The following is a 26,113-nucleotide window of genomic DNA, read 5'->3' as shown; positions in this document are numbered from 1 at the left end:
TCTCAAACAAACAACACTACCATAAGGCCTTGGAAAAGAAGACATGGGGAGAAGCCACTTGCCTTCTTTCGCCTTCAAATCAACTGGATGAAGAGGTTTTTGTCATGATCACACTTCTAGATTACCACCTCCTGACGTTGATAATATTTCACAGGTAGTCAGGTCCTTAAAACAGACATTTCAAAATAATCCATCTTAGTTCAAATATTACTAAGAGTAGTTTGAGTTGCTATTTCATGAATAGCTGTGGTATCCCATTTTAGGGATCAGTAACCTCTGCTGGAGGAAGGGCAAGTCTTGATGAGAAACTTTGACAGATCTGTACTGGGGGTCATTAACCAGATCAGCCCATTCGGCTGGGCCTGACCAGGACCCAGCCCAGGAGCCTCACTGGCTGACAGACTGGCCGACAGAAACAAGTCCTGCATCCGGGATGTGAAACAAGTCAGGAAAGTGTCCTTCTCCACAACACTGCGTGTAATAAGGCCTGTTCCTCTAAATAATTTTTGATGATTAATCATTTCATTAGTATTGAATGCTTCAATCCAACCCACCACTTTCTGCTGTAATTTATCTACATTTTTCAGAGGAAATCATTTTAATGTAAAGTCACTTCTCAGGACAATGAAAGCCATGTGACAAGCAAAGGCATAACAAGTCTTCTTTTCCACTAGGAATATGACTCGCCACACTATGGAAAGCCCTTGTATACTTAAAGAAGGAGTACTCAGGTACTCTGATTCATTTTTGTCCCTGATAAAGTAGAAGTGAAGTCTACCATCTCCCGTTTTAAAGGGCAGAAACCCAGCTGACAGACCAGGAGGCCGTAGTTTGTCCCAGGAGACTAAAATTCAGCAAAATGCCTGATCACTGTAGCTACTTCCCATGGCCTTAATCATGGATTAAGATTATTAAATAATGGCAAATACTTTAGTGGCTGGAGATAACACAACCAAAGCTAAACGCTATCTGCTCTACTTTGCCAAACAAAGTAGCTGTGAGTACCCACCAGCACCCTCCACTGCTGCACAGCAACTGCCATGTATTCCTATGCTGAATCTGTGCCACATGGAGCTTTTTAGTGGGCCTTTTTTCCTAAAAAGAAAATTTTCCCTGAAAATTTTTCCTGATTGAGTTTCTGGAAATAATTACAGGTTTTTTTCTTTTTTTTTTTTCTTTTAATAGAAGACAAGTTCCAAAGTGACTATTTTATTCTCACAGCATTGAAAGGAGTTTGAAGTTTCCCTAATAACTGAGTACTTTATGGTACTTTGCAAAAACTTTGAATATATATATATATATTAGTTTTTCCAGTCTAGTTGGATAAAAGACTTAAGGAGTCTTTCAGGGATCACATGCAACAGCATCCACTCAGTGGCAGAGACTTTGGTCATGATGTAACAACCTCTCTTTCCCTGCTGTTTATAACTGGTACAGACCAAACCCCTTTCTCTCTTTCTGTGATCTCCCTTGTACTCTTCTACATTTCCTGGTGTCACCTACAGTACAGGAAATTCAAAAAGGAGACAAAATTCTTTCCTGTACGAGCTGTAGGTGGATGGTAGACGTTTAATTATCGTGGCCTGAAACGTCAAAGCAGGCAGTGAAATCCTTCTTACTTCAGCAAAAGGAATAAACCCTTGTTTGGCAGTTTGCTGATTCTTAGATAATCTCTTAGAAAAGATAAATTGGTAACTTTCTCTGCTTTCAGTCACGAACATACTTTCATATATCAAATTACTTCATACGTGGAAAAATAACAGTTAAAAAACAGCGAGCAGTGCTCAGCGTTTGGAAGGCAAGTGAAATGTAACCTATGACAAAGTAGATCTCATGTATTTATAACGCATCTTCTGCCCAAATTCAGTTAGATGACAATGGCAGGCTGGTGTTTCAAGTCTGTGTTCAACGCACTTCTCCATATGGGATTCTGAATATATTTGTGAATCAACCACATCTTTCTCATCTCCTCAGTAATACTATGACGTGATATAATATAGCACCTCTTCTTAAATATTTTTGAAGTGTTAATGAAGGAAAGCTCGCAATGCCTTTCTAATTAAAATAAATATTTTAGACCTGTTTTGCAGCTGAAGTAATCTGAGACAAAAACAATTAAACAATGCATATTATTTCTCATATTTACAGTTAAATTATGAACTATTTTGGTCAGGGACCATTTTTTATTTATTTATGTCCAGAAATAAATTAATAATTAGTTATAGAAAATAATAGATTATAACAAAAATTAGTTACAGCAACTAGGAATGGTAGCAAAATAATCCTAGATCATTGACAGTGGTAGAAATGGAGATAAGGAATTTTGACTCTTTGCTATATCAAGACAATAAAATTAGCCAATTGGATAAAAATGGCAGAAAATTAGAAGGATAACTAAAACTCTATTTATATATGGGAAGGAATTACACTTCTGTGAGCCCTGCTCATGAAATGGAGAACTTGAGCCACTAAGGTGCCCAGTGTCTTTCTCAGGTTCATAGCTCGAGCTTTCCATCCTTCTTTCCACATATATTAACATTTTATTGCTGGTCTCTGCACTGCAGCCATAGATTAATTTGTGAGGTGGAAATTCTTCTTTTCCATGAAGAAGCCAATTCAAACAGAGGAGCAGGCCGAGTGAGAACAGAGTGCTCCTGGCCTGTGCTTAGCTCCCCACATGGCGGGAGAGGGGGGTCTGAGCACAGCCTCCCACTATGACGGCGACGCAACCATCGGGGCAGAGCTGATGGGTAGGTCTGACGGCAGTCAGCCCTGTGCCCATTGCACACCCGCTCAATCCCACTCGTGCATGGCAGAGCTCACTCTGTCTCTGACTCCAATACCAGCACCAGCAGCTCTGGAAATGCAGGGTGAAGCACTTGTGGGGTGTGAGCCAGCCATCCCTCTGCTGCAGCAGGGCTGACTGCCTGTGCGCGCCTCTATCAACAAGTAACAGCCACAAAATATCAAAGGCTGTTTTTCCTCTCCAGACTGACTGCCTGTTGTTTTTTTCTCAAAACACGAGTCCATCTGTGTCTTCCCAAGCTATGGACGTGGGGAGACATTTGCGTCATATTGAAAAAAGCAAGTGAGTTTGCTTGTAACGGGAAGCTGGAATTGCCAAGAAAGTATTGTCAAGACCCTTTATTGTTTTCCTTTTTTATACCTGTTATTTCTAAGCAAAAATGATCTGACTATCCCCTTCTTACCAATATAAATCTGAAATAAGCTCACAGAGTTATGGAGAATAAGGTCCTTCAAGCATCAGAACAAATATTCTTGGATCCAGAAGATATCTATTCATGTCATTCGATCATACAGATAACCTATATCTGCACTGAGCTCTTGCTGAACATCACTGTACTTACTGTGTGGCAGCAAAGTTCAGTGCTGATCAGGCTTATCCACTATATTAGTCACTCATACGTTCAGACTGATGGACAGTCCATGTATTCCCATGACAGCACTCAGACAGAGAGAACGTCATTTCTGTAAATTGTTGTGGTACACAAGCAGTAAAAATGTTATTTTAGAAAAAACTGAATCTGGTAGTGTAAGGAAAACAGTAACAGATTTTAAAAAACATTACCAAGGTGAAATAAACACATTACCAGCATCCAGATTTGGTGCTTCCTTACAGTTCTGATACAAATACCCCTTTAGGTGCAAACCCCCAACGAGGCCAAAATATCATTTTGAATAAGCTTCTACTTTTCACTACATTGGCATAAATTTAGATAAAACCGAGTGAAATGAGGCATTCGAAACCACAGCTCAGGATAAAGAGAAGAATCTGACCCACTATATAAAGAGTTACTGTGCTTCTCAAATTGAGTTTTGCAGTAGTGATCAGACTATGATGGTGAAGTGGACAGCGAAGATGAAGCCAGGTATCACTGCTGCCATTGATCATCCTAAAACTGTGATGTGTCTGCTGCATTACTGCATTTGGCGAGGTTAATGACGGGCATGAATCTATGCATCATATCTTGTAATTGTCATAGAAATATGAAACAATGAGGCACTCTTTGCCATAAAATACCTTTCACAATTCCTCCTTTTTTGATCATTGCAATTAATTGAATTTATTTCAAGGACACTAGTAAGTAAAAGTAAAACATATTGTTCCAGCTCTGCAAAAGATGTGGGACTTTCCTGAGAAAAACCAAGCAACACAATGACAAGACTGTTTATTAAAATACAAGATTTGCTATGCAGTGTAGTTTATGACTTATTCTTTCTGTGTCAGGAAGGCCATCATTTTGATAATTGGGATGATAAGCTCTGAAAATAAATAAAAAATCTTTTATCTAAATCTTTCAGATTTATTCTTAAAATACAGCAATAGTTCTTCATTATTTTTCCTCTTTCTTTGAAGGTTGCCTTTGGAAGCTGCAGCTCATCCTTAACTAGTAAAAGTAGTTTACATTCACACAGGGGAAATGTAGCATGAGATGTTCAAAACTAATGAGATGGGAATAAAAAGTAAACAAAATTTAAATATTTTTGCTTCTCAAGACCAAATTATCTTTTCAATTGCATATTTAAAATCTGATTTACTTTCCCAAACAACTTCTGGCACCATACTTAAAAATATAGACTTGTGGGAATAGAATACAATTTCATAAACATCGGTGTTTATCTTCAGAAGCTTCCAGATTAGTAAGTGAAATCACAGGTTTATACATCAAAGGCAAATCTATAAAGCCTTCCCTAGCAGTGGCATTATGTAGTGATTTGGAATTAATCTAAGACAGCTATCTGGTTGAAAGAAATCATATTCCAACAGGAGTATCCTTGGCATTCATAAGACCTCTGTCTTGAAATCGCATTACCAAAATACTAGAAAGTTAGGGGAAGTGACAGATTTCCTCAGTGGGAGGCCTATCTCTGCACACCACTAGCTTTTTTCTCCCAGACATGATTACCCTGTGGGAGTCGTATGAACTTTCTTTGAAGGCCGCAATTTTTGCTTCAGAATGGTTCAGACTGTTCTGAGCGGCAGGTATTTCGAAAACAAAATTAAGTTTCCATACAAGGTTAAAAATATGCACTGAGCCCTCTCCCACATCAGACTGCAGGAGCTGAATGCTACTATGCTATCAATACAGTCAGTATATTTTTCAGGAACAAAATATAAACATTGAGTTAGAACACTTAATATAAGTTTGCTAAGTACTTTTGCTTCCTTTCTTGGCCATGGTTATGAGAAAGCGTTTGTTTAAATGTGGAGGAAAATGAATAGATTCCCCAGACTTCCCTCCTTTGCCAGCAAATACAGCACTCACTGTACATTGCATAACATGTGGTGAAAAGAGAAAAATTAGATTCTCGTCAAAATATTATACTTGTTGTCTATCGCTAGTTTGTTTTTATTTTTTCCTATAAATGTACACCGAGGGACACCTCAGTTTCCACTAACTTGTCTATGGACAGGTTTAATCCTTAGGAATAATGAGAAAGGTCTCTGGTTTAAATTCTGGGCTCTTATGCACTGGCATTAATCCCAAGTAACTTTCCTGCCACTCCTACAGCAATGCTGAGGAGGACCAGGGAGGCTGCAGCACTCTGTGGAACTGCCCTCAGGGTAAAAGCTCTTGGTGTGGAGGTTTAGTCAACCACAGCAGATGTGCCATATTGAGAAGAGTACAAGATTGCCACCCCAGCCTCACACCTTGGCTGGGCTGCTGAGGTGCCCAACAGCAGCAATGAATTAGCGTATCAGAGGCTGCAGAGCAGCCAGGCATAGGGAGTGCGTTAAACCACAACTAGCAGAACGTGCACTTAAATAAATAGCATGTATGTGCTGCCTCAGGCTTTCTTCTTTCAATTAAATCTTCCAGTTAGTAGGAGCTAAGCCCACCACCCATCTGGAGGCCACTTGGCAGTGTGTGAGAAGTGAGATTTTTTATTTCAGTCACTTTCTAGTAGATCTTGTTGATAAAAGAAAGTCATTACTACTTTGATTATTGGCAAAACTGCAGTGGTCTGAGGGAGCCAAGGGATGTGAACAAACAGAGGACTCATCTAGGACAAGGAAATTTAAGTTGTTGTTCAGGTTCATTTAAATGCTCTTAGAAGACCAAGCCCATGCTCTGTGGATAAGGACCTCAGCCCTATCAGGGACAGATCAATATCTCTCACGAGCATATCAGAACTACTCTGTACAAATAAAGCAGAAAGAGCTTCTTTCCTTCATTTCTGGGATATGTAACTTTCAAGAAGGAATTCTAATGCAATGTGCATATATTGTTTTCTACCAGATCCACAAAGATGGACTTTATCTAGGGAGTCTGATAAAAACAACAGAAAGATGAATCTATATATTAACTTCACATCCCTATTCAATGAATTTCTGTCTCATCTCTGTGTGTCAAGCATCTGTGAATAATTCTACCAAAACTCTGGAAGCTGGCTAGGAACTACCAAGAGCAAGTGCAAGCATCTGTGCTCCAGATAGCACAGCTGTATGAGCGATGCTGCTCATCTGCCTGCAGAGCACACCGTGCCAGCTGTTTGACAGGACGAATTGGAAGGGAGATCAATAAGAGGCTCTCTGAGAGAGATTTTTTTCCTTTCACTCCTCTGCTTTTACGCCCTGCTCATATTGCTCCAGTTTTATTCACTTTAATCTGATGAACATTAATAAAACAGTGAGTACTCCTCCCAGCACTGATTTTTTAAATCATTTCTTTAGGCAGTAAGCTTACAGTCTGCTACTTTGCCAGGGTCAGACAGCTCAGATTACACAGCCACCTTCCTGTATTAGCACCCAAGGATTTATGTAGAAAGTTTCTATTCTCCTTGGTAGTCAGTGAAAATCAACAAGGCAGGCAGCACAACCAGCTTTCTTGTAATGACCTGTACTAAAGGGAACAATGCTGCTGTTTACACAAAGGTTTTTACCTTTAATGGTTTTCTTTAAATTGTTTCATTTCACTGTGTTGTACTTAGCTCCACTGATCAATCTGCTGTGCTGAGGATTCCAATATCAGTTATATTTGCCTTACTTTTAGAACCCAAACTGCCCTTTCTGTCAGCAAGAAAGCAAGCAAATACTAATAACAGATTTTTCTCACCTTTTGATGGACTTTTCTTCTGTATTTACAGTTCTTTTTATTTGAGCTTCATGAACATTTGTGTGGGCAAAGTTGGGTTGGCATGAACAGTACGCAGAGTGAATTTCAGGCCTGTAACAGAGATTTGCTTAGTCTGAATTAGATTCTCGATTAAATAGAACACATTTTTGGCAGGCTCAGAGTTGCCTTTTAAAGGTCAAGACATTCAGACACAACACTATGTACGAAACACAAAGGCCCAGTCCATGTCCCAAGGACCTTTGCTCAGCAGCACAGATCTGTGAGTGGTATGCAGTGAGATCCAAAGGACAGCAACAAACCAGAACCGCTAGGGTGCATGTTAAGATAATGATGGCTCTCCATCGCTACTTGTGCTTCTAAATGTTATGAAAGAAGGGTTTTCTGAGGGAGATTTGAATACCAGAGGATGTTATGCTCTTACACCAGAGTGTAAGGTATTTTCAAGCACTGGTGATGATAAGAGTGCAAATGAAAAGCAACACGATGAAATGTGGTGAGAACACTAGAGATACCAGAAGACAACTTTACTTTTGACCTGGAAGTTGGAAGGGTATTTATGGGCAATATGCAGAGGGACATTTATCTGATTCCTTCCAAAAAAAACCCTAAAAATGGGAAGGCAAATTAAAGTTAGGCTATCTCCACACTGTTTTCTTAGCAGAGGCAAAGACGCAAAAGAGCAAGTAGATTCCAGCCTGAAGCAGGAGAGCATTTTGTGACTGACAGATTGATAATTGAATTGCACTAGCACTGCAGACGTGAAGAACCCGAGAGGGAGAGGCCTCAGTTCCGAACACCTACCCAGGGCTGTACTGAGCTCCAGCTGAAGCTCCAACACCACAGGCTGCAGAGCTCACTGCTGTGTGGATGCTGTCCCCTCCTAAAATGCTCAGTGACATCCTGACTCCCAACGAGGGCATTCACATCGTGTCTCTTTTCAATAGGGCTCTTATATTTTTGTGATTTTCACACTATTTTGATATCTTCATCTTTCCATCAGATTTGCCTGATACTGGCTAGTGGATTTGAAGGATCCTGGAGTTAAAGGAACTGAAAGATATTCAAATACACAGATAAACACACAAACTGAAACACATTTCACTCTTTTTTTTTTGTCTTTTAACTTGTAGTAAGAGCTTCAGAAATTCTTTTATATTACTATTCATGAGCATAGCTCTTCAGGAACAGCAAGAATTGGGGGGGCGTGGACAGGGCGGGGAAAGAAGCAGCTCTATTTTTGAATGGGGGAATGTCGTTTCAAGCTGAAGCTTTCCTACTGAGATGTAAAGTGACCAAACTGTCCCAGTGCTTTGAGCCGTGAACCTTCAGGGATGATTGCAGCAAGTAAGGACTGTTAGCAAACAAAAGCAATACTACTATGCATGCTTAAGTTCTCTGCTCCGCGGGGTTATACGCATGCTTAAGTTCTATGCTCAGCGGGGTTGTATCTCTGTTAAAATCTACATTCTGCAAGTTTTTATGGCTGGGAAGCACTTGGGAGAACTTGCGGCATTCACTTTCAACTTTACTGACTAGTTAAGGAATAACTTATATTGATTTATTTTCTTCCCTTATTAGTAACTACAAGCACTATAGAATTCCAGTTCCTGTTCCTTGTGTTTACACATATACACATTTATATCCTTTCTGTTATTCTCCATTCTAAATATTTGTCACTTTCCATTCTAAATAATTCATACTATAGCAAGAAATAGAATTACAAGATTAAAGCAACGGCAAAAATTGTTTTTCCTGATAGTAATATTGAACTCCATGCATCAGTTGAACTGAAAATTAGTCCATATAAAATGAACATTTTTCAACCTTAGTAAAAATTCAAAACCATCAAGAAAGTTGATTTTGTTTTTTTTTTTTTCCATTTGCTGTTTTTTCTTTCATACAATTCTGTATTCTTTTATCTCCCCAAACTACTTTTAAATAGCAAAAAAGCTGGTATTCTTCATCATACACAGAATGAGATAAAGAAATTCAGAGTCAACCACTATATTACTAAAGGGAATAGCTGTATAAACTAACCAAAATATTTTGCCGAAGACAGAAATACTGGGAGGAAAAATCAATTAATGTCTGAAAGAGACTTTAACAGCAGATTGACAGAAGACATAGATTTATCAAAAGAACTATTCTGGTCAATTATCAATAAGATGTTTCATTTACACTGAAAGAACATACAGTGGCAAATGCTTCCTGATTTATCCTGGGCTTTCAGGACCTTAAAGTAGGAACTGAGGGAGAGATGTGGTTCAAGTAGGCCTGCAGTAGCTGTTTTCCTGTAAATACAGAATCCAATCCCGTCAATACAAATTTAATCAGCAGTGTTTTTTCCTCACAAACCGCATAAAGTCAGTTGTCAAAGACAAAATAGATATTGGCAGTTATCATCAAAACGCATACACTGCAAATTCAGAACACACAATATGAATGAATGTGAAGTCTGTATTTGAAATCCAGTACTGCAGTAGTTTTCTGCAGTGTTTACCATGTGCCCTAGATAGCCTAAAATTCTTATAAAACACAGAAGTCTCTCTTCTAGGTCACTAACGAAGGGAGACAAAATGACAGACAAAGGTCATGTACCACACATATAAAAATCCCACCTTTCAGTCCATTTTGCATGTCTGTCATCAGTCTTGTATAGAAAGGAGAAAAATAGCAGGGGATGTGTATGTGTTCAGCACAGGATGAACTGAGAATCCAGGCCAGAGCCTGCAAGCACAGCCCGACTCGGCTGCCCTCTCAGGCTGGCCCATGCTGTGTCACCCTTCATTTCTTCAAGGGTGCTCACGGTACGACTTGAGCAGCAGGAACACCACACAAACTCCTGTTTCCACGTAACCATTTTACTTGGGAAATAAATAAAATTAAAATAAATTCAATAAGCTCAAATAGAAATTAAATGCTTTTTCTACAGGTTTCTAAAAAGAGACCAGACTTTGCAGCCGGAAAGGGGGAATGTCAGGCACAGCCGGTAGCTTGCAAGCAGCTGGAAGGAGTTTAAGGCTCATGAAGAGTCTCCTTAATATTGTTTTTCCAAACTAGAACAAACAGTTTAGCAAAATTACGTGCTTATTTCCGTGTCACTGTCCCTGTGTATCTAGCTCTTACTGGCAGATTTGTTCTGACACAGTCTGATTCTCCCCTGGTCCAAAATCTGCATTGAAGGCCTTAAATGTGGGTTGCCACAACAGCTAATGTGCAGGTACTTGCCTCTTATTGGATGTGAGACTTTTTGCTTTTGAAGGATGAAAGCCACAGTTCACATTTTGATATTCTACCAAAATAAATTTATGAGGGGCCAAGTTTCTCGTTCCCCACAAGCCAGCAGATCAGGCAGTCACCAGTGAGGTACCTGCTGTTTTGAGACACTCTCATTATCCATTTGGAGCAAAGGCACAAAATCAAGCCTGCCACATTTGAGAACTGGGTGATGGCACTTGCAGCCAGCAACACACTGTAGAAGTAACTCTTTCTCTCTCTCCAAGGACATGGTACTAGCTGCCAGAAGTAGCTGAGTAACCCCTATGGCTATGGAAAGCACAGGTAGATTAAAAATCAGCTCTGCTGTGGTTTCCTGGGGATTAGAAGACCAAATGAAATACTAAAAGCAAGTGACTCAACTGATGCAATTTTAACTATGACAGAAACTTTTTCTATAGCGTAAACCAAATCACATAATCTTTCTACTTTGTTACAGCCATCTGTAGTATAGGACCAGTGTCAATTATTGCTGCCCTCATGGATCTAATGGGAGGACACCGATTAATAGAAAAGCTTTTAAGAGATGCAAATATTTGGTTTACAACAAAACTTGGTTTACTTTGTTATTTGTATTGGTTTTGCAGCAACACGTGAAGTTCCAGTTATGCTAAATGCTGCTGAAACCCATGGCCATGGAGAACCCCTGCCTCAGAAACCTAACAGTGTGCAACCTGCCAGTGCTGAAATGTAAGTAGCAATTTGAGAAATGGAACACCAAGTATGAAAAGATATGTAGCCATGTCAATTTGGACATGGCACCTCTTGGATCACTCACTATTTTCCTGAGAAATACAGCTTAGCTTCTTCGGGAAGGCAGGGTAATGCTGACCCCAAGCTATTTGATGGGAGAGTCTAAAGATCCATTTTGCTGATTTGCTCTAATAGTTTTCATCTTTTATTTACTAGACAGAAACTAGTCACCTAGTATCAAAAGGTTTGAAAGTTCCAGGTCCTCAGGTCAGCCAAAAGCTAAGGAACAAAAAAAACAGAGGCAGCATGAACAGCCACTGTGGAGAACGTCTCTTCATCAAATGGCAGCTGATTTGGGATCAGCAATAGTACATTGTGAACAGGCTCATTCAGACTCCCTTGGCTGAGCAAATGTCTACACCACAGATGTCTTGAGAGATAGGCATGAAACCTGAAGGAGAAAATGGAAGGATCCTGAATATGCCATACCCCTCCAAAAAAAATCAAATGGGAACCAGAAATAGACCCACACTCATGTATAACAACCTCTTTTCAATCTGACTGTTCTCATACATTTTGTTCTTGAGTATAATTAAAATGCCGTACAAACCCAATATATTAATTTCGCAATGCTGCAGTTAGCCTTAGTTACAAACTAATATCTTACATATTTTCCTTGTTTGTTCAGAACAGTGAAGATTTTGAGGTTCTACCTTTAGGTTATAGTATCAATGTTATGCATAAGTAATCTATCTATTCACCTTGTTTACTGTTTAATTTTCTGTTGATCTTTCACAATCATAGACTAATGACTTACCAGAATAAGTCTGTGCGTTCCTAAAAAGCCCTGATTTTTTTTAATGTCTGCTGCATAATACTTCAGTGATATATTCTGTGTTTACTTGTAGGGTCTGTATTGGACTTGGTAAAAACCTCCATTCCAGTCCCTGCTTCTATAAACTTAAAAAAAAATATGTGACTATTTGATGACATACCTGCACAAGCAAGAGATATGTTTATGGTACAGCATCCAGAACAAAGAAGTCCTGACTCCAGTTGTGGTCTTTAGAAAGTATAGCAATGATTTTCATTCGTCATTATTTTTCCAGAACCAGTAACACATATAGAATAATAATGATGTTTGTTCTCATGGGTAAATCAGACCACAATTTTACTAAAGTATGTTTCCTCCTAATGGGTCAGAAAGAGTTAATCTGCTTAGTTAAGTACAGTGCGAGCCTGGTCAAACGAACACCTCATCTTTCAAAAATAACCTCCATATAGATCACTAGGAAATGTTCAACAGTTTAATTACTTCGGGATCTGGATAAGATCAAGCCTTCTATTACTCTAAGTAACAAATGTCAGTGAGAGAGTATAATTTTAGACTCATAAAATGCTTTAAAACTTTGGCACTAGCCAAAGTTATTACTTTTATCTATTTATAGCAGGACCGCATTGTGATACACATTTTCTGGGCACCTTAGACAGAGTACTGCAGGGGCTTCACAGAGTTTCCAGGGCAATGACTAAACAGCAGTTTCACTCATTATGGTAAGATGGAAAACAATGAAATTAACTGCACATACGTGTTTGTGAATGTTATATCCTGGGTTATCAAGGTTTCATATTGATAGTAAGAAACAGTGCTAGAAAGATTGACCAGTTCTGTACCACAAAAATATTCCTCATGTGATCTAGTGAAGCAGAAACTCTGATGCTCACTACTAAGATTTCAAAATATCAGGAAGCATGACAATGCTTGTTTAACAGGTATTAACCCTAAACCACAGTAAGATAAAATTAAAAAGAACCAAATTAAGAAAAATACGTCTTGAAATCCCACGTGAATTTCCAAAGACAGAAGAGAAGCAAGCATTGTTCCATTATTTAATAAGGAAATTACAGATCATTTTGCCTGACATCAATGTCAGTAAAACTGATGGAAAGGCTGGTACAGGAAGCAATCAGTGTACAATTAAAGGATGATAGTACAATTAACGCCAGTCAACACAGAAAATTAGTTTTGTCAGGAAAAAAAAAAACCCACAAAACCTTCCTATTTTCCCATGAGATTATGAATTAGTTGGGTAAAGGAAACTTTCTGTAGGGCCTTGGCTCACAGCTTTACAGCATTTTCGGTAAAAACCCCGGCAACGTGTAATAGAGTGTGGGCCATATTAAATGGACCCAAACCATACTGAATGATCTGAGAAAAAATACAAAATTATTGCTGGAAAAAAAGCTGCACATTACAAAAAGTTATAGAGTGATAAATAATTGGAAGAGCAGGCCATTAATGTAGACCAGCTAAGATCACTTAATAAGGTCTGGACTATATTTTAACACAGGGAAGGCAAAGCTGTTCATTAAAAGAACAAAGAAAATTGGTCTTATGTCCAAGATGGAAAATGATTTTGTGAAAAGCAGTGACTCTGAAAAGTTCTCAGAGCAAGTGTAAGCAAAGTTATTCTTATTATACAAGATGGGGAACAGCTGGTAGGAGTTGTTGGTGCTATTACATCCACCTCTCTGTGGTTTCAGAGAGAGCACTACTGGAAAAATGTGCTGAAAAAAACATCTACAGGAAACCAAGTGCTTTTACTGAGAGAAATGGTACTAATAATTTGTCATGATAAGGAGCCTCTAGAAACTCCAATTGTAAGGTTAAAATGTGAGCTGTTTAACAGAGAGTTATGACCTATGAATACAGAAATTAGAGAGTAGATCACTTTTAAATCTATTGGGAAAAGCAAACAAACAAACACAAAAACAAACAAACAAAAACACAAACAAACAAGCAAACAAGCCACAACCAAACAAAAAAGACCCAGTAGACTCCATACATGTTCCTGAAGACAGACAAATGCAAAAGAAAACCTGTAGAAACGTTCAGCAGCAAGGAAAATTAACTCGCGGATGTGTTGGATTCGAATCTCTATATAAAACCAGTAGCCTTTCCAAAGCCTTGCATTAATGCTACATTGCTGGGTGAGTTTCCAAGGCCCTTTATTAGGGAGACATGAGGAGATCATTATAAGAGTATTTCAAACTGCTGTGGATTTACTTGTTGCTTTCGCCCACTGCAGTATTGCTCAGTGTCCCATTTCTGGCACGCTATGTTACGCAAATACAGCAGAGAACAGTGAGCTGCAATCTTGCTGCCCATTGTGCCAGTGCTGGTCAGATCCTCAACAGATTTTGATATGTATCCTGCTCTCTTTTGCAGATACAGCTTTTATCGGCTGCAAAGCCTCAAGTGAAGCAGCATTATGTTTAATAAACACAAAAGAAAGAGAACGGCATAGACCTGCGTGATGGTGGGAAAGATGCCTTTAGATACACACTGGGACAACTCTTTATAAAACTGTCACTTGAGAATAGAGAGAGAGACTGGAGCTGTGAATTTAATTAAGTTCTGGATCCATTGACACGGGTGAAAGCTTATTGCACTACTGCAGTGGAGTCAGGATTCTCCTCCTCACACATGCTTAAGCAGCATGGTCCAAACTGCAAGGGTATGTACCTGATTGATACAGTCCATCACTGAGTCTTCCTTCTACCAACAACCTCAGTTAGGAAGAAAAGCCTCTTATAATTTGACTTCATAATTCTTAATATCTGTCAGTCTAAGTACAAAACCAATATTTAAATTCAAAATCGCAATTATTCGTAAAAGTACTAATAAAAGCAATGGCTAATTGAAAATAACTGACTAGCAGGCAGTTGCCAAAAAGCTCCTTAAAAATAAGCTATGCATCACGTAGATAAAAAAGGGTTTGTTATGCACTTGTGAAGGACCTGGAATGAGAGCTGGCCTGCACAAGTTCCCTACTTACCTACTACCTCCTATTTAAACTCTGCCAAACCCTATGTATACATTAAAAGAGATAACAGGTTGATCACAGCTTCAGTTTTCAACATCGGAAGCCCTAAAGGGTCTGCTGAATTCAACTGCAGGTGGACTACATGGGTGCACAGTTACAGGGGACTGCAGCCCATATGAACCAGCCAATGCATTGCATTTGTTGCTATCCCACATGATATAACCATGGCACAATCCTCCTACTTAGATCAGGGCTGTGTCTGCACCTTCACTGAAGATGTGGTTCTAGTATGTAGGCACCAGGAGCTCTAGCTAGCCAAACTAGTAATGGTGCTGAGAAGCCCACCTACCGCTTCACCTACCTGCATCATACCCAGCTGTTGCTCAGACTTGTGGTTGAGAGACTTTGTAACCATCTTTAAATTTATCCTGTGACTTCCAATACAAAGTAGAAGAGGTTAAAATCTGAACAACTCAAATTCTAAATTACATTTTTCAGGAGACAGTATTTTCCAGACGAATGTCTGTGCATTACAAACAACTTTGAGAAGCTGCTGCTTTCCTGAGGTTAACAATAAATTTGCGTGGTACTTTGATTGACGCAAATGCTCAATCACATTCAAATCAGAACAGGAGGAAGCTCCTATTTTACATGGCTTCCTGTAGGACATATGCAATGTTATCCCAGAGGAGAAGGCAGGTTATGCAGTAAGTGAGTAGCTCTGCAAAGCTATGTTTATTTGGGAAGCATTTCCAGTAATTATTTGGAAAGGACTGAGAGAATAAATTGATAAGACAGTCTCAGGATTTCGCACTTTCATCACTAAAGTAACAATTAGATTTTAAATTAATTGGATTCTGATTGCTATTTCACCCTCTTAAAGCAAATTAAATAATGGAAAAGGGAAACTTGGTTTACTAATGTTAAGATTCTTCTACTGCATGTGGGTTTGCATGTGTGTCTAGAAGTGCTGGGTAATAAAGAAGCAGAATAATTTCCCTTATCATATTCTAGCCTCACTGGCAACACAGTACAGCCCTAAACCTGTTTTCAGAGCCAAAATGGACCAACTATTTTCCAAATTGAAGGAATAGCCAATTCCCACTTCTTAGCAGAGCTAAATACTACTCCAATTCATCTAATAAGTAAGTCAGACAAATAAGTCACTGTGGTGACATTCGAAACCTTATTTTCTTCTCTCTTAAAGGGAAAAAATATAGAAATAAGTTACTTTCAAATAATTTAAATATAGAGTTATTTGAGCATAAAATATCACATTAAGACTTATTCTCTGGTTACGTATTTCCATATTTCTTCTTGTTAATTGTCGTGAGTTAGCAGCATTTATAATTTACGTGCCTTCGACATAAATAAAAAAGCCTCATGTTTCTTATCTCCTTACATGACAATATTTTCAAAACACAGAAATGGAAGACTTCAGCTAAAGGACTGTCAACCAGTCCTGCTATAGAATGGCCTTCTCCTGGAAAAGCATCCTGGCTTCTATACCGAGCTCTCAAGCATACTGGTTTGCCATAAGCAGCTTTTAAACTTGAACCAGACACATTTATTTGCATGTCGTTACTACAAATCCTTTTCAGGTTTATAGCTACTGCACACCAATCCTGTCATCTGAGTTCTGGAATCAGACTGGAGAACTGGGCATGAGCTAAGATACATGAAACTTTTTCAGAGCACTTTGGAAGCCAAAATTATAGGAGACTTTTTCCACTTTTACCATTCACTTTTTGTTATCCTTGGCCTTCATCCCCTCCTGTCACCTTAAAAATGAAAACAGCATGTTCATTATTATTCATGGAAATTCATCAGATATGGAGAAACTATCCCCCTTTTTCCCCCAACTGTTCCATTTCTATTTCTTCTGGGAAAGACTATGCTATTCTTTGCTTGGGTAGCAGTCTTTTGAACTGCTATTTTGCCATTGAATTCAGAGAAAGATGGCTTGGCTTTTTGCATTGGCTTTACCGATTCTTATCTGTAGGCTAAATAATGGTGCGGCTGTCAACCCTGAGCTAGCTTCTCTGCTAGCCTAGTATTTAATATCACATGTCTACAGTGCTCAGCACAAGATCTGTTCTTGACTGGGGCTTACTGGACGTTACTACAGTATAAATGCTTATTTCTGTTAGTGCTACTCCTAGTTACATGAAATGAGATGTTATGTATTGCAGCTGACATCACTTCATTGGCTATTACCTTGTTATTCTCCTATGAGACAGAGAAAATCCTATCTTACTTTTTAAATATGAGTAATTAAATTATATATTTGAATGAATCCTTTCGTAAACAAACTCCTTCTGCCTCTTTACAAAAAAGATATTTCCTTGTGTGTGGTCATTCTTGTTTTTCCTATCTAGGTCACCTCTGATGATTCTGCAATTGCTTTTTGAGATGGGATGAGCAGCATTAGGATCAATATTCCATAAGAGGCCATTCAGGGTGTGGCATTTTAGATATTTATGAAAACTACATTTCATAATAGTATATTTTACATTTCTGTTATACTTCTTAAGCGTTCTAAGATAGTGTTATTTTCCAAAAGCTTTGCCTAGCTTAGAAGCTTTTATTGCCACATCTACTGTAGCCTCAAAACCTTTTTACTGAAACAGTTAATTTGAAATCTATGGATTACATGACACATTTACTTTCTTTTTTTTTTTTCTGATGTATTACACTTTCCAGTTTTTGACACCAAATGCCAACTTCATTTATTGCCATGTTGTCTGTTTATGCAGTTTGCTGGGTAATTCTGTATTTCCTCACTGGCAGATTTCTCTTTGCCTTGAATAGTGGCTTAACTCTTGGAGCCTGTCTTTAACTGGTTTATACTTCATATTTACTCTTTGGTCACCATGCACATTTCTCCTGAAATTCCTTTGACAGGAGTGTAATGTTCATGTAAAACTTTCCTTTCTGTTTGTCTTATGTTACACACAAACTCTTATAGCCAAAAGACACACATGTCCAAGCAAGTGTTATGCACAGATATGACACAAAGGCACAGAAAACTTTCACCCCAAGCTCATGGACAGCTCATCATTTCACTGTGAAGTTCCTACTGCTGCCCTTTCTCATGCTGCAGAATCCCACCTCTCCGGCCAGGAGCTGGAGTTGAGTCTCTATAAGCACTGCAAAAAACCTGCAAATGTGTGTGGCACGTCTGCTCTTTTTGAAGTGCAGCACCTTGCACATACTGAAAGGGGTTTAAGCGTGGCAGAAAACATTTTATATATTTCTCAATTGATTACATGGGAGAATAATTTTAAAGCCCTTGTATATCCTTTTCCACAGAAACATGCTGCTATTTGTTATACATATCTTGTCCTCAAAGACACTGCATGCGATAAGACAGGAAACCGTGCACGTGCATCTTTTTGAGAGGTCTTTTGTAATTGCAGATTATAAATTATTACAAATGTGTGGACAGGTGTATCTTAGAATGGAACTACACTACAAGAAAGTGATGCGCCTTAACCACAATTTCAATCCCAGCTGTCTAATATTAGAGAAAGCAGGAGCTGTGAGTCTGGAGCATCTTCAAAGGCAGGCTGTGTTTGGTAAAAGTCTAAAATGAATGTAAAAGCCTCACTGTAGGCATGAAGGATTGAAAAACCAGGGCTTTAGCACTCGTATTTAGGCTCAGGTCTATCAAAGATTATATATTCACACTCAACAGCGAAATACTCCAAAGTGGCATCTGATGTACCGCCTTTTTGAAGCAGGCTGAAAGAGGCCATGCCTTGAAAAGCAAGTAACTGTGAAGTTGGGGGGAGAGGGGGGAGAACCCCTTTGACAGCCTCCAGGAGCACAATTTACTTTTTCATCGGTTTTCTTTTTTCCCCATCCCCGCGGGGACTGCCTGGGCCAACCAATTCAGGTCAGTCTCGGCACAGAACAGCCGCGCACACAAACGCCTCCTTCTGCCTCCCCCCTCGGCCGCCGAGCGCCGTGCCGGGGATCGCCACCGCCGCGGCCGGGAGCTCCCGCCGGTGCCACAGCCACGGCCCCGGCGATCCCCGGCCCGGCGTTCGGCGGCTGGGCGGGGTGGGGCGGGGCGGGGCGCGGCAGCCCCCCGGGGCGCTGCGGGTCCGCGGCGGAGGTGGAGCCGGTTGCCCGCTGCGGGACACGCGGCCGGGCCGGAGATGCGCTGAGGTGCCGCCGGCGCGGCGCTGGGGCCGGATACGGGTTTCCTGCCGGCCTCACACCTGGGAGCGGGGCGAAGGCAGGGGAGTGGGGACCGGTCCTCGGTGCGCCGAGGGTATCGGCAGGAGGAGAGCCGGGACGGGGGGGAATCGACAACAGCCCCGGCGGCGGCAGGAGGAGGCAGAGCGGCTGCGGGAGCGGCGGCGCGGAGCATGGAGCGCAGCTGCCACCCCCCGCCGGAGCAGGAAGCGGTGGAAGCGTGGCTGGACGATCACTGCGACTTTACCCGCTCTTACTTTGTTAGGAAAGCTACAAGGTAAGACCGGAGCGGTGGCGGATAGAGGCAGATCTTTACTTCCCAGCAAAAGGTCGCTCTTCCATTTGCCTTTGCTGTCTCCAAAGAAAACAATTTTTTTTAAAAAGCGATCCCCCCGCCCCCACTCTGGAAAGAGCAAAAACTGAAACCAACAAGCAGCAGCGCTGTTCGTCTGCCACCGAAGTTCCCAGGCAGGCGCTTCTCCGCGGAGCGCTTCGTGCTCCCGCGTTCTTCCCCCAGCCCGCGGCCGCTTTGCCGCCCCTGCAGAGCGCTCGCAGTTTATGAAGCTGTCCCAGGCTCCCAGCTCCCTGCCCTGGCCATTTATTTATTTTGTGTTCTCGTTGGTTTAAAACAGACGTAGTCGACTTCTCGTGAGTAGCACGCAATATGTTTTTCCCTGCCCTGAGAACTACACAGAAATATGTCGAAGCCTCAGATAACATCAAATCTCTTCGGGAGAGCGCGTTATGTCATTACTTAGTAATCTCAAAACAAAGTGCTGCTTTTGAAGAGCTGTGTCCCCCTGTGGGCTTGTCACCTTTGTGACATCTCGACGGCCTCCGGAGCGACGCCCCGGGCTGAGGGGCTGGTGGGTTAATTGCTTAGGGAGCTGAGGAGTCGTGAGCGGCCGCTAAAGCCGTATGTGATGCATTTGAGGCCAGAGCTCCGCCCGAGCAGGGGGACGCGCGGGTCTGTCCAGTGGGACGAGCACCGGTGCCATAACCGGAGTGCGGATGCTGAGGGGAGCGGGCTCCCGCAGCTGGGCCGCTGTGCTGCATGCACGCCGGGCTGCGGGAGGGAGAGAAGGAAGTGGGGGTAGCGAGGCTGAGCGCGGGGGTGCAGCCTCGGGGGAAGGACAGCACGCACGGGATCGCCGCCCTTGGAGGCGCCTGCGGAGGCAGAGAGCCTGGCGGAAGCCGGGGACGTCCGCACAGAGCAGGGGTCCGCGGGCAGCCGGGCAGCTCCGGCGGCTGCGGCGGGCGGGAGGAGCGGAGCAGGCGGGCTGAGCGGGGCAGGCGGTGCGGGCGGGAGGAGCGGGGCAGGCGGTGCGGGCGGGCAGCGCTCCCGGCAGGGGGCAGCGCGGGGCAGGCGCAGCCGGCGGGCGCCCCGCGCCGCGCGTCGGGGGCGGCTTCTTCGCGCTCGCCTTGGTCTTGGTTCTTGCAAAGACCTAATGTAAGGATCTGAAGAGCTCGCCTGGGCTTCTTCCCCTGGCTTGATATGCTGCCTTTTGGAGATAAGACGAGGTATTTGCTCACCAATGTCACACTTCAGCAGTGGGACTTCAAGTTGAAACCGAGTAAATTCAGCTATTTTTAGAAGTGGAGTCAGGTTTCCATTTTGAATATTTTCCGATAAACAAAGCAGTGGGGATGCAGAGCACAGGCGATCTGCAACTCCCACGGTGTATCTTAGTGGAGAGCTCGGGTTAGTAAGTCCTGCGGTTTGTTCCTCGGACACGCCGTCTCCGCGGGCTCGCTTCTCCCCGCTTCTCTCCTCTGCCTGAGCCGCTTGCACCATCTGCTCACCGCTGCTCATTTACTTCTTTCCCAAGTCACTTAGCAGGGATGGATGCATTCTGAATGAGGTTTTGCTGCTGCTCCTCTCTGCATGGGATGGGGCGGTAAGAAGAGAAATCCCCATTAATAATTGACTCTCAGCAAGCTGGAAAGCTTCAGGGGTCACCTGCTCTGTGGTGACCATCTGCCTCGCAGTTCTCTTTCTTCTGCTGCTTCTTCCTTAAGTTCATTTAACAGCAAAATAATAAAAATGCCTTTATTGAGGTCTTTTAAATGTTGGTGAGGGGGGAGGGTGTCTGTTCTGTTGTTGTTGGGGATTTTTTGTTTGCCCCCCCCCCCCTTTTTTAGAAGGCTATAGGATGCATAGATGGGGAATTCTTGATATTCTCCAGAACACTACTGCATGGTACATAACTGAAGGGCAGCCTGTTTGCCCAGGAAATAGGGTGTTAGCGGCTTTGAAAAGTAGCATTTTATTAGTTCAGCCTGTCACACTTCCTTTGGAAACTGGAAGTAAGATAGAATAAAAAGGAATGCTAATTAATAGTAATCGCTGTGTCAGATTTGTTTTCCCCATTGAGAGGTTTGGTCAGTTTTGGTTTTTGTTGGGTTTTTTGTTTGTTTGTTTTTTAATGCTGAGACAGTTTGATGTTTGTGCATATCTGAAATAGGCAGGAGTTCACAAAATACAATTCAGCCATGTCTCCATGATGCTGGTGCCTCTGCATTTAGAGAAGGTTTTGCAGAAAAACTGTTGACTTTGAGCTCTTGCTTGGCAACAATTCTGTGATGTTTTTAAAGTGATGGAAACATTGCATTACTTTCAAAATTCTCTGCTGTCTTGCATGAAATGTTTGGGATTCTTTTTGTCCGTTACTTACTGTACAAATAGAAAACTATAAATATATCATAAGGAATACTTTTATATATCAGTTTGTATTTGAAAAGACGCAAGATGAGTTACTTTCCTGTATGTTGGTTCAAATTTTATGCACTAAAATTATATCCTGTAAAGCTAAGCAGTTTCAAAGAACTGATATACTTTGTTAAAAGGTTTCGTGTTCTACATTGTAGTGTTATTTTGAAGCTTGAAAACAGAAAAACCCTAAAGTTTAATGCCGTGCTTTGTTTTAGTTGAATCTTTGTACAATCACAATGCATTGAACAAAGACTGTTAATGTTTTGTTACTTAGCATTATATTTACTCTGTCAAGTAAAGCCATGTTCATTGAACTAGTTTCAACTGTTTTCTAATATTAATTTACTGCTTCTCATTCTTTGTTTTGCTTCATACTGTGTCAGAGTTCTCACGTCCTGAAAGCAATTGACCAAGAAGTTAGTTTATTTAGTACCATAGGGAGCACAGAGGTATATTGTACTATACATTGTAAGGCATAATTCTTCCCAGCAAAATAGAGTTTCTGTATCTGTTTCTCAAATATTCATACACAGGAATGGGAAAAGATCACCAGCTCGACCATTTATTGGAGACTAATACAAGCCCTTTCCACTTATGGTAGTGAGCTTTGAATCAGAACCTAATTTATCATAGCATTTTGTGATAGTTATTAAGTAATTTACATTTTTTTCTTTGCAATTAATTAATTCCCACGGTATTTAGTTCTTTTGGTAATTCCCACAAAAATTGGTTGAATTAGGTGTCTAAATAATACTTATAAAATAAATGCTTTGGGTGGTCTTATGCCTGCAGATTTGGTTTGGTTTGTGGTTTTTTTTCAAGTACAGGAGTCGCATCATCTCATACAGTCATTGGATAGTTAATCTTCTTCCATTTTGGATAGGTCAGTCTGATATTAGTATCTGTTTTCATGGGTTAAATAAATAATATATTTTCCAGCAAGGAAATGTTTCTTTTTTTTTCACAATTAGTTTGTATTAACTATTGCTCATAGCATGTGTGGGACAACTGTTAGTGTCACTAGACTCACCAATCCATATTCTGGATTCTTGGGGAGAAGGGCTGCAGGTCATCTGCTTCACAAATTTGTACCTGCTTTCCTCCTCTCCCCTAAAATATGTTGTAGAAGATAAGTACGTAGAAATGGCTTACACTTTGTATTTTGATCCTGCAATGCATCGAGGTTGATAGCGTTGGCAGGCAGGCCACATTACTGCCTTCTTCAAGTCTTTGATGGCCAGGTGGACTGACATATTCTGAGATAAAAGCATGTTGATTGACTTCCACCTGTACAGTGCAAGGTTGCAATCCTACAAGCCTGTTATCCAGATGAATAGCTTTAAATTTATCCCTCCTTCCAGTATGTTAATAAACTGTGATCTTATGAGTAGGAAGCTACAGAATCAGTTATTTATTACTTTATTTTGTAGCAGGAAGACAAGTGGTATACAGAGATAATATGAATTGCTATTATCCATGAAGTGTTGTTACAGTATGAGCAAAGTGCATTACAACAGAGGGGAAGTGTTGTCACCACCACACTCAGTGAAGAGATGCATTTGGTTCACTTCATGATTCAGTTGCTGTTCACAAACCTGGCTGGAGAGTTTGTTACTGCACACTTAGGGGTTCGAGAGTTCCTAAACACCTCACTCCTACTAAATTTAAGCTATTTATTTTATTCTTTTTTTCAGCTCTTCTTGTTATTTTTTCCCTTTCAGAATTTTAGAATTGCCCGTCATCTTTGTGCTTCCCAGAAAGCAGAAACATTTTGAAGTAAAACAGTTCTACTTTTAGATTGTGTCTTGTATTTACTCATACTGTCATTAAAGGCTCTTTGTAGACACTACAAGTACAATTTTTCTAACTAGATGTTATAAAGGCATAACCTGCAGCCTTTTTTTTTTTTTTTGTCACAAAATTATACTGTATTTATGGCTGAATCCATTACCCTTTTTTGGCTTCCTGAAGTTTTATCTTTTTATGTTCCTTTAAAACAAAGTCCATGCATTGTCATGTTCAAATATCATATTTATTTTAACAGTCTGCAGCATACTTTTGTATTTCTGACTTCCTGTTTGTCCCTACTACTACAAATATGGGAGTGATTCTCTCTTAGTGCTCTTTGCGATCAGAAGCAGCAGGCTGCCAAAACAGCTACCAATTCTCCTCTCACTTAAAGGCAACTGCATTGTTCCAGGCATTTTTTGTCTCATTTCCTAGATGTATGACACGATAGATACAAATAATTAAGCCAAGTCTTGTATGCCTTTCACTGGAAATAAGGTTATCTTGTTATAAATACATCTTGGCTTATTAGCATGCTTGGGAAATATTTACAAATGAATTAAGGTGGGGCTGTATTTGGAAAAATAAAAGTCCTTAACAGCATGGTGCTCCATAGTGCTTCACTGTGGATTCCAGAAGGAGCATTTACTGGGAAACTGTACTTTGCTGGAATTCAAAGATTGCATAATTTGAATGTAACAACTACATTTATTACTTTGGAAAAACTCAAGTAGAGTTGTGTTTGGTTTTGGTTTTTTGTCTTGTGGATGACTGGTAGACAATCAGTTTGTAATGTGCTTCCTGCAGCAGTCAATTACTTAGGGCATTTGCCTGCTAATCTTTGTGTCTAGAGGACTTGAAAAAAATGTCTTTCATTTTGAGGTGGCTGTTTGATGTTTAATCTCATAAATATTATATGTCACATGCAATTATGTCATCATTTTGTTTGGCAATATATGTGTTCTTAATTTGTTTTAAATGAAAGGAAATTAATTTTTGGAGCAAATCAATGAAAAATCAGATTTTCAAAGATAGAGCTATTGAAAATATTCTTCACTGAAATGTGATTTGGCCTGTGTTTTTTCCTATAAAAAGATACTACTGACATGCAAAAAAAATGAAAAAAAAAAACAAACCACCCCTAAATATAGACAGGTATGAACCATGTTAATCCCCAACCTGACCTCAGTAAGTTGGCAGTGGGTTTTAAAATTCAATGATTGAAGGATCTCTTATAGTTTTCCAGTGGAGGCCCAGAATTCTATGCAAATTATTCTATGCAAATATGCTGAAAGGGCACTTGCTTTTGTAAGTTATCCTATGCAAGGCACAAGAGGACAGCAGACCACTGATTCTTCAGACCATGGCTTGAAAACCACAGGAAGTAGTGTTGTTAGTGCAGAGGTCAGCATATTTTCTCCTACTTACTTGGTTGTATTAGATGTTTATAGAGTTTTTCTGAGAACCAAGTAAAGAAAAAAAAAAGATTTCTATGAAATCTTGCAAAGTTTTCTTGACAGTCTAATGATCTCAGTATTAATAATGTCATCATTTCCTTATGCCTTTCTGATGATTGCAAAGAATCAAGACCATCCCAAAATATTTTAAACTCTTGATTCAAAAAGCATTCAGGAAGGTGAGGAATGTTACCCACATAGTAAAGCTAGGTGTGTGTCTGAGTGTGTTGGAAACAAGGTCTAAAACATCTGTTACTCTAGACTGAAGAAATTGTCATTTAGAAATTATAAGAAGCCACTTACTAGCAACTTAAATCTTTAATTCTCAAAAAGCCATAACCTGAACCCCGACAAAGAATCTTTGGCGTGAAGATAAACTCTTATAATAGTTTGACTATAATAGTCAGCAGATAGTACTGAGCAGCTACAAGGCGGTGCTTTTGCTTGGTACCGTTTGCCCTAGGTAACGCAGAAACAAACAGGCATGCACCACACATTAATTAAAATACAGCTGGTAAACCTTAGAGGACAGGTAGAAAGTAAGATGGGGTGAACTCCTTGAACAGTTAACATCTCTTTTTGCCTTCTTTTGTTTCAGGGTAACTTTATTACCATATTACAGTACTTCTGATAATGCTAATAGGCATTTGAATTCTCATTTCCATTTTTATTGCTGTTCCTAGGAGAGTTTAGAGAACAAGGTCTAAGTTTCTGGCAACTGGGCAGAAAGTGGAGTGGAGGCACACATTGCCAGATAATCAGAAAAAACAAAAGAAAGTTCAGCTTGTGGGTTGAGATAAAGACAGTTTAATAGGACAGCGAAGGAAGATAAAATAATAATGAGAAAATACAAAACAAGTGATGCACAAAGCAATCACTCACTTCACACTGACCAATGCCAATGCTGCTCCTCCAGCAGCAATCGCCCCCCTGGCCAGATTCCCCCAAGTTTATATACTGAGCATGACATCATATGGCATGAAATGTCCTTTGGCCAGTTTGGGTCACCTGTCCTGACTGTGTCCCCTCCCAGTTTCTTGTCCACCCCCAGCATAC

General features: G+C 40.5%; 1 protein-coding gene across 6 annotated transcripts in view; it reads left to right on the top strand.

The window, feature by feature from the left end:
* Positions 1-26,113, top strand: part of PDE5A (phosphodiesterase 5A) — a 134,583-nt gene that overhangs the window by 50,799 nt on the left and 57,671 nt on the right. For 3 of the 6 annotated variants that reach the window (XM_082050281.1, XM_082050276.1, XM_082050275.1), the window contains exon 1: positions 19,069-19,376. In XM_082050281.1, the coding sequence (XP_081906407.1) occupies positions 19,273-19,376 (104 nt within the window). In that variant the 5' untranslated portion in view covers positions 19,069-19,272. Of the gene's footprint in view, positions 1-10,963; positions 11,067-19,068; positions 19,377-20,439; positions 20,621-20,648; positions 20,802-26,113 lie in introns of those variants that run through there. The other 3 variants (XM_082050277.1, XM_082050278.1, XM_082050280.1) reach the window with 3 other exon arrangements.

This window comes from Streptopelia decaocto (genome assembly GCF_964273445.1).
Source record: "Streptopelia decaocto genome assembly, chromosome: 4".
NCBI lineage: Eukaryota > Metazoa > Chordata > Aves > Columbiformes > Columbidae > Streptopelia > Streptopelia decaocto.
Note: the sequence above shows the minus strand (reverse complement) of the source record. Positions and strands in the feature narration are given on the sequence as shown.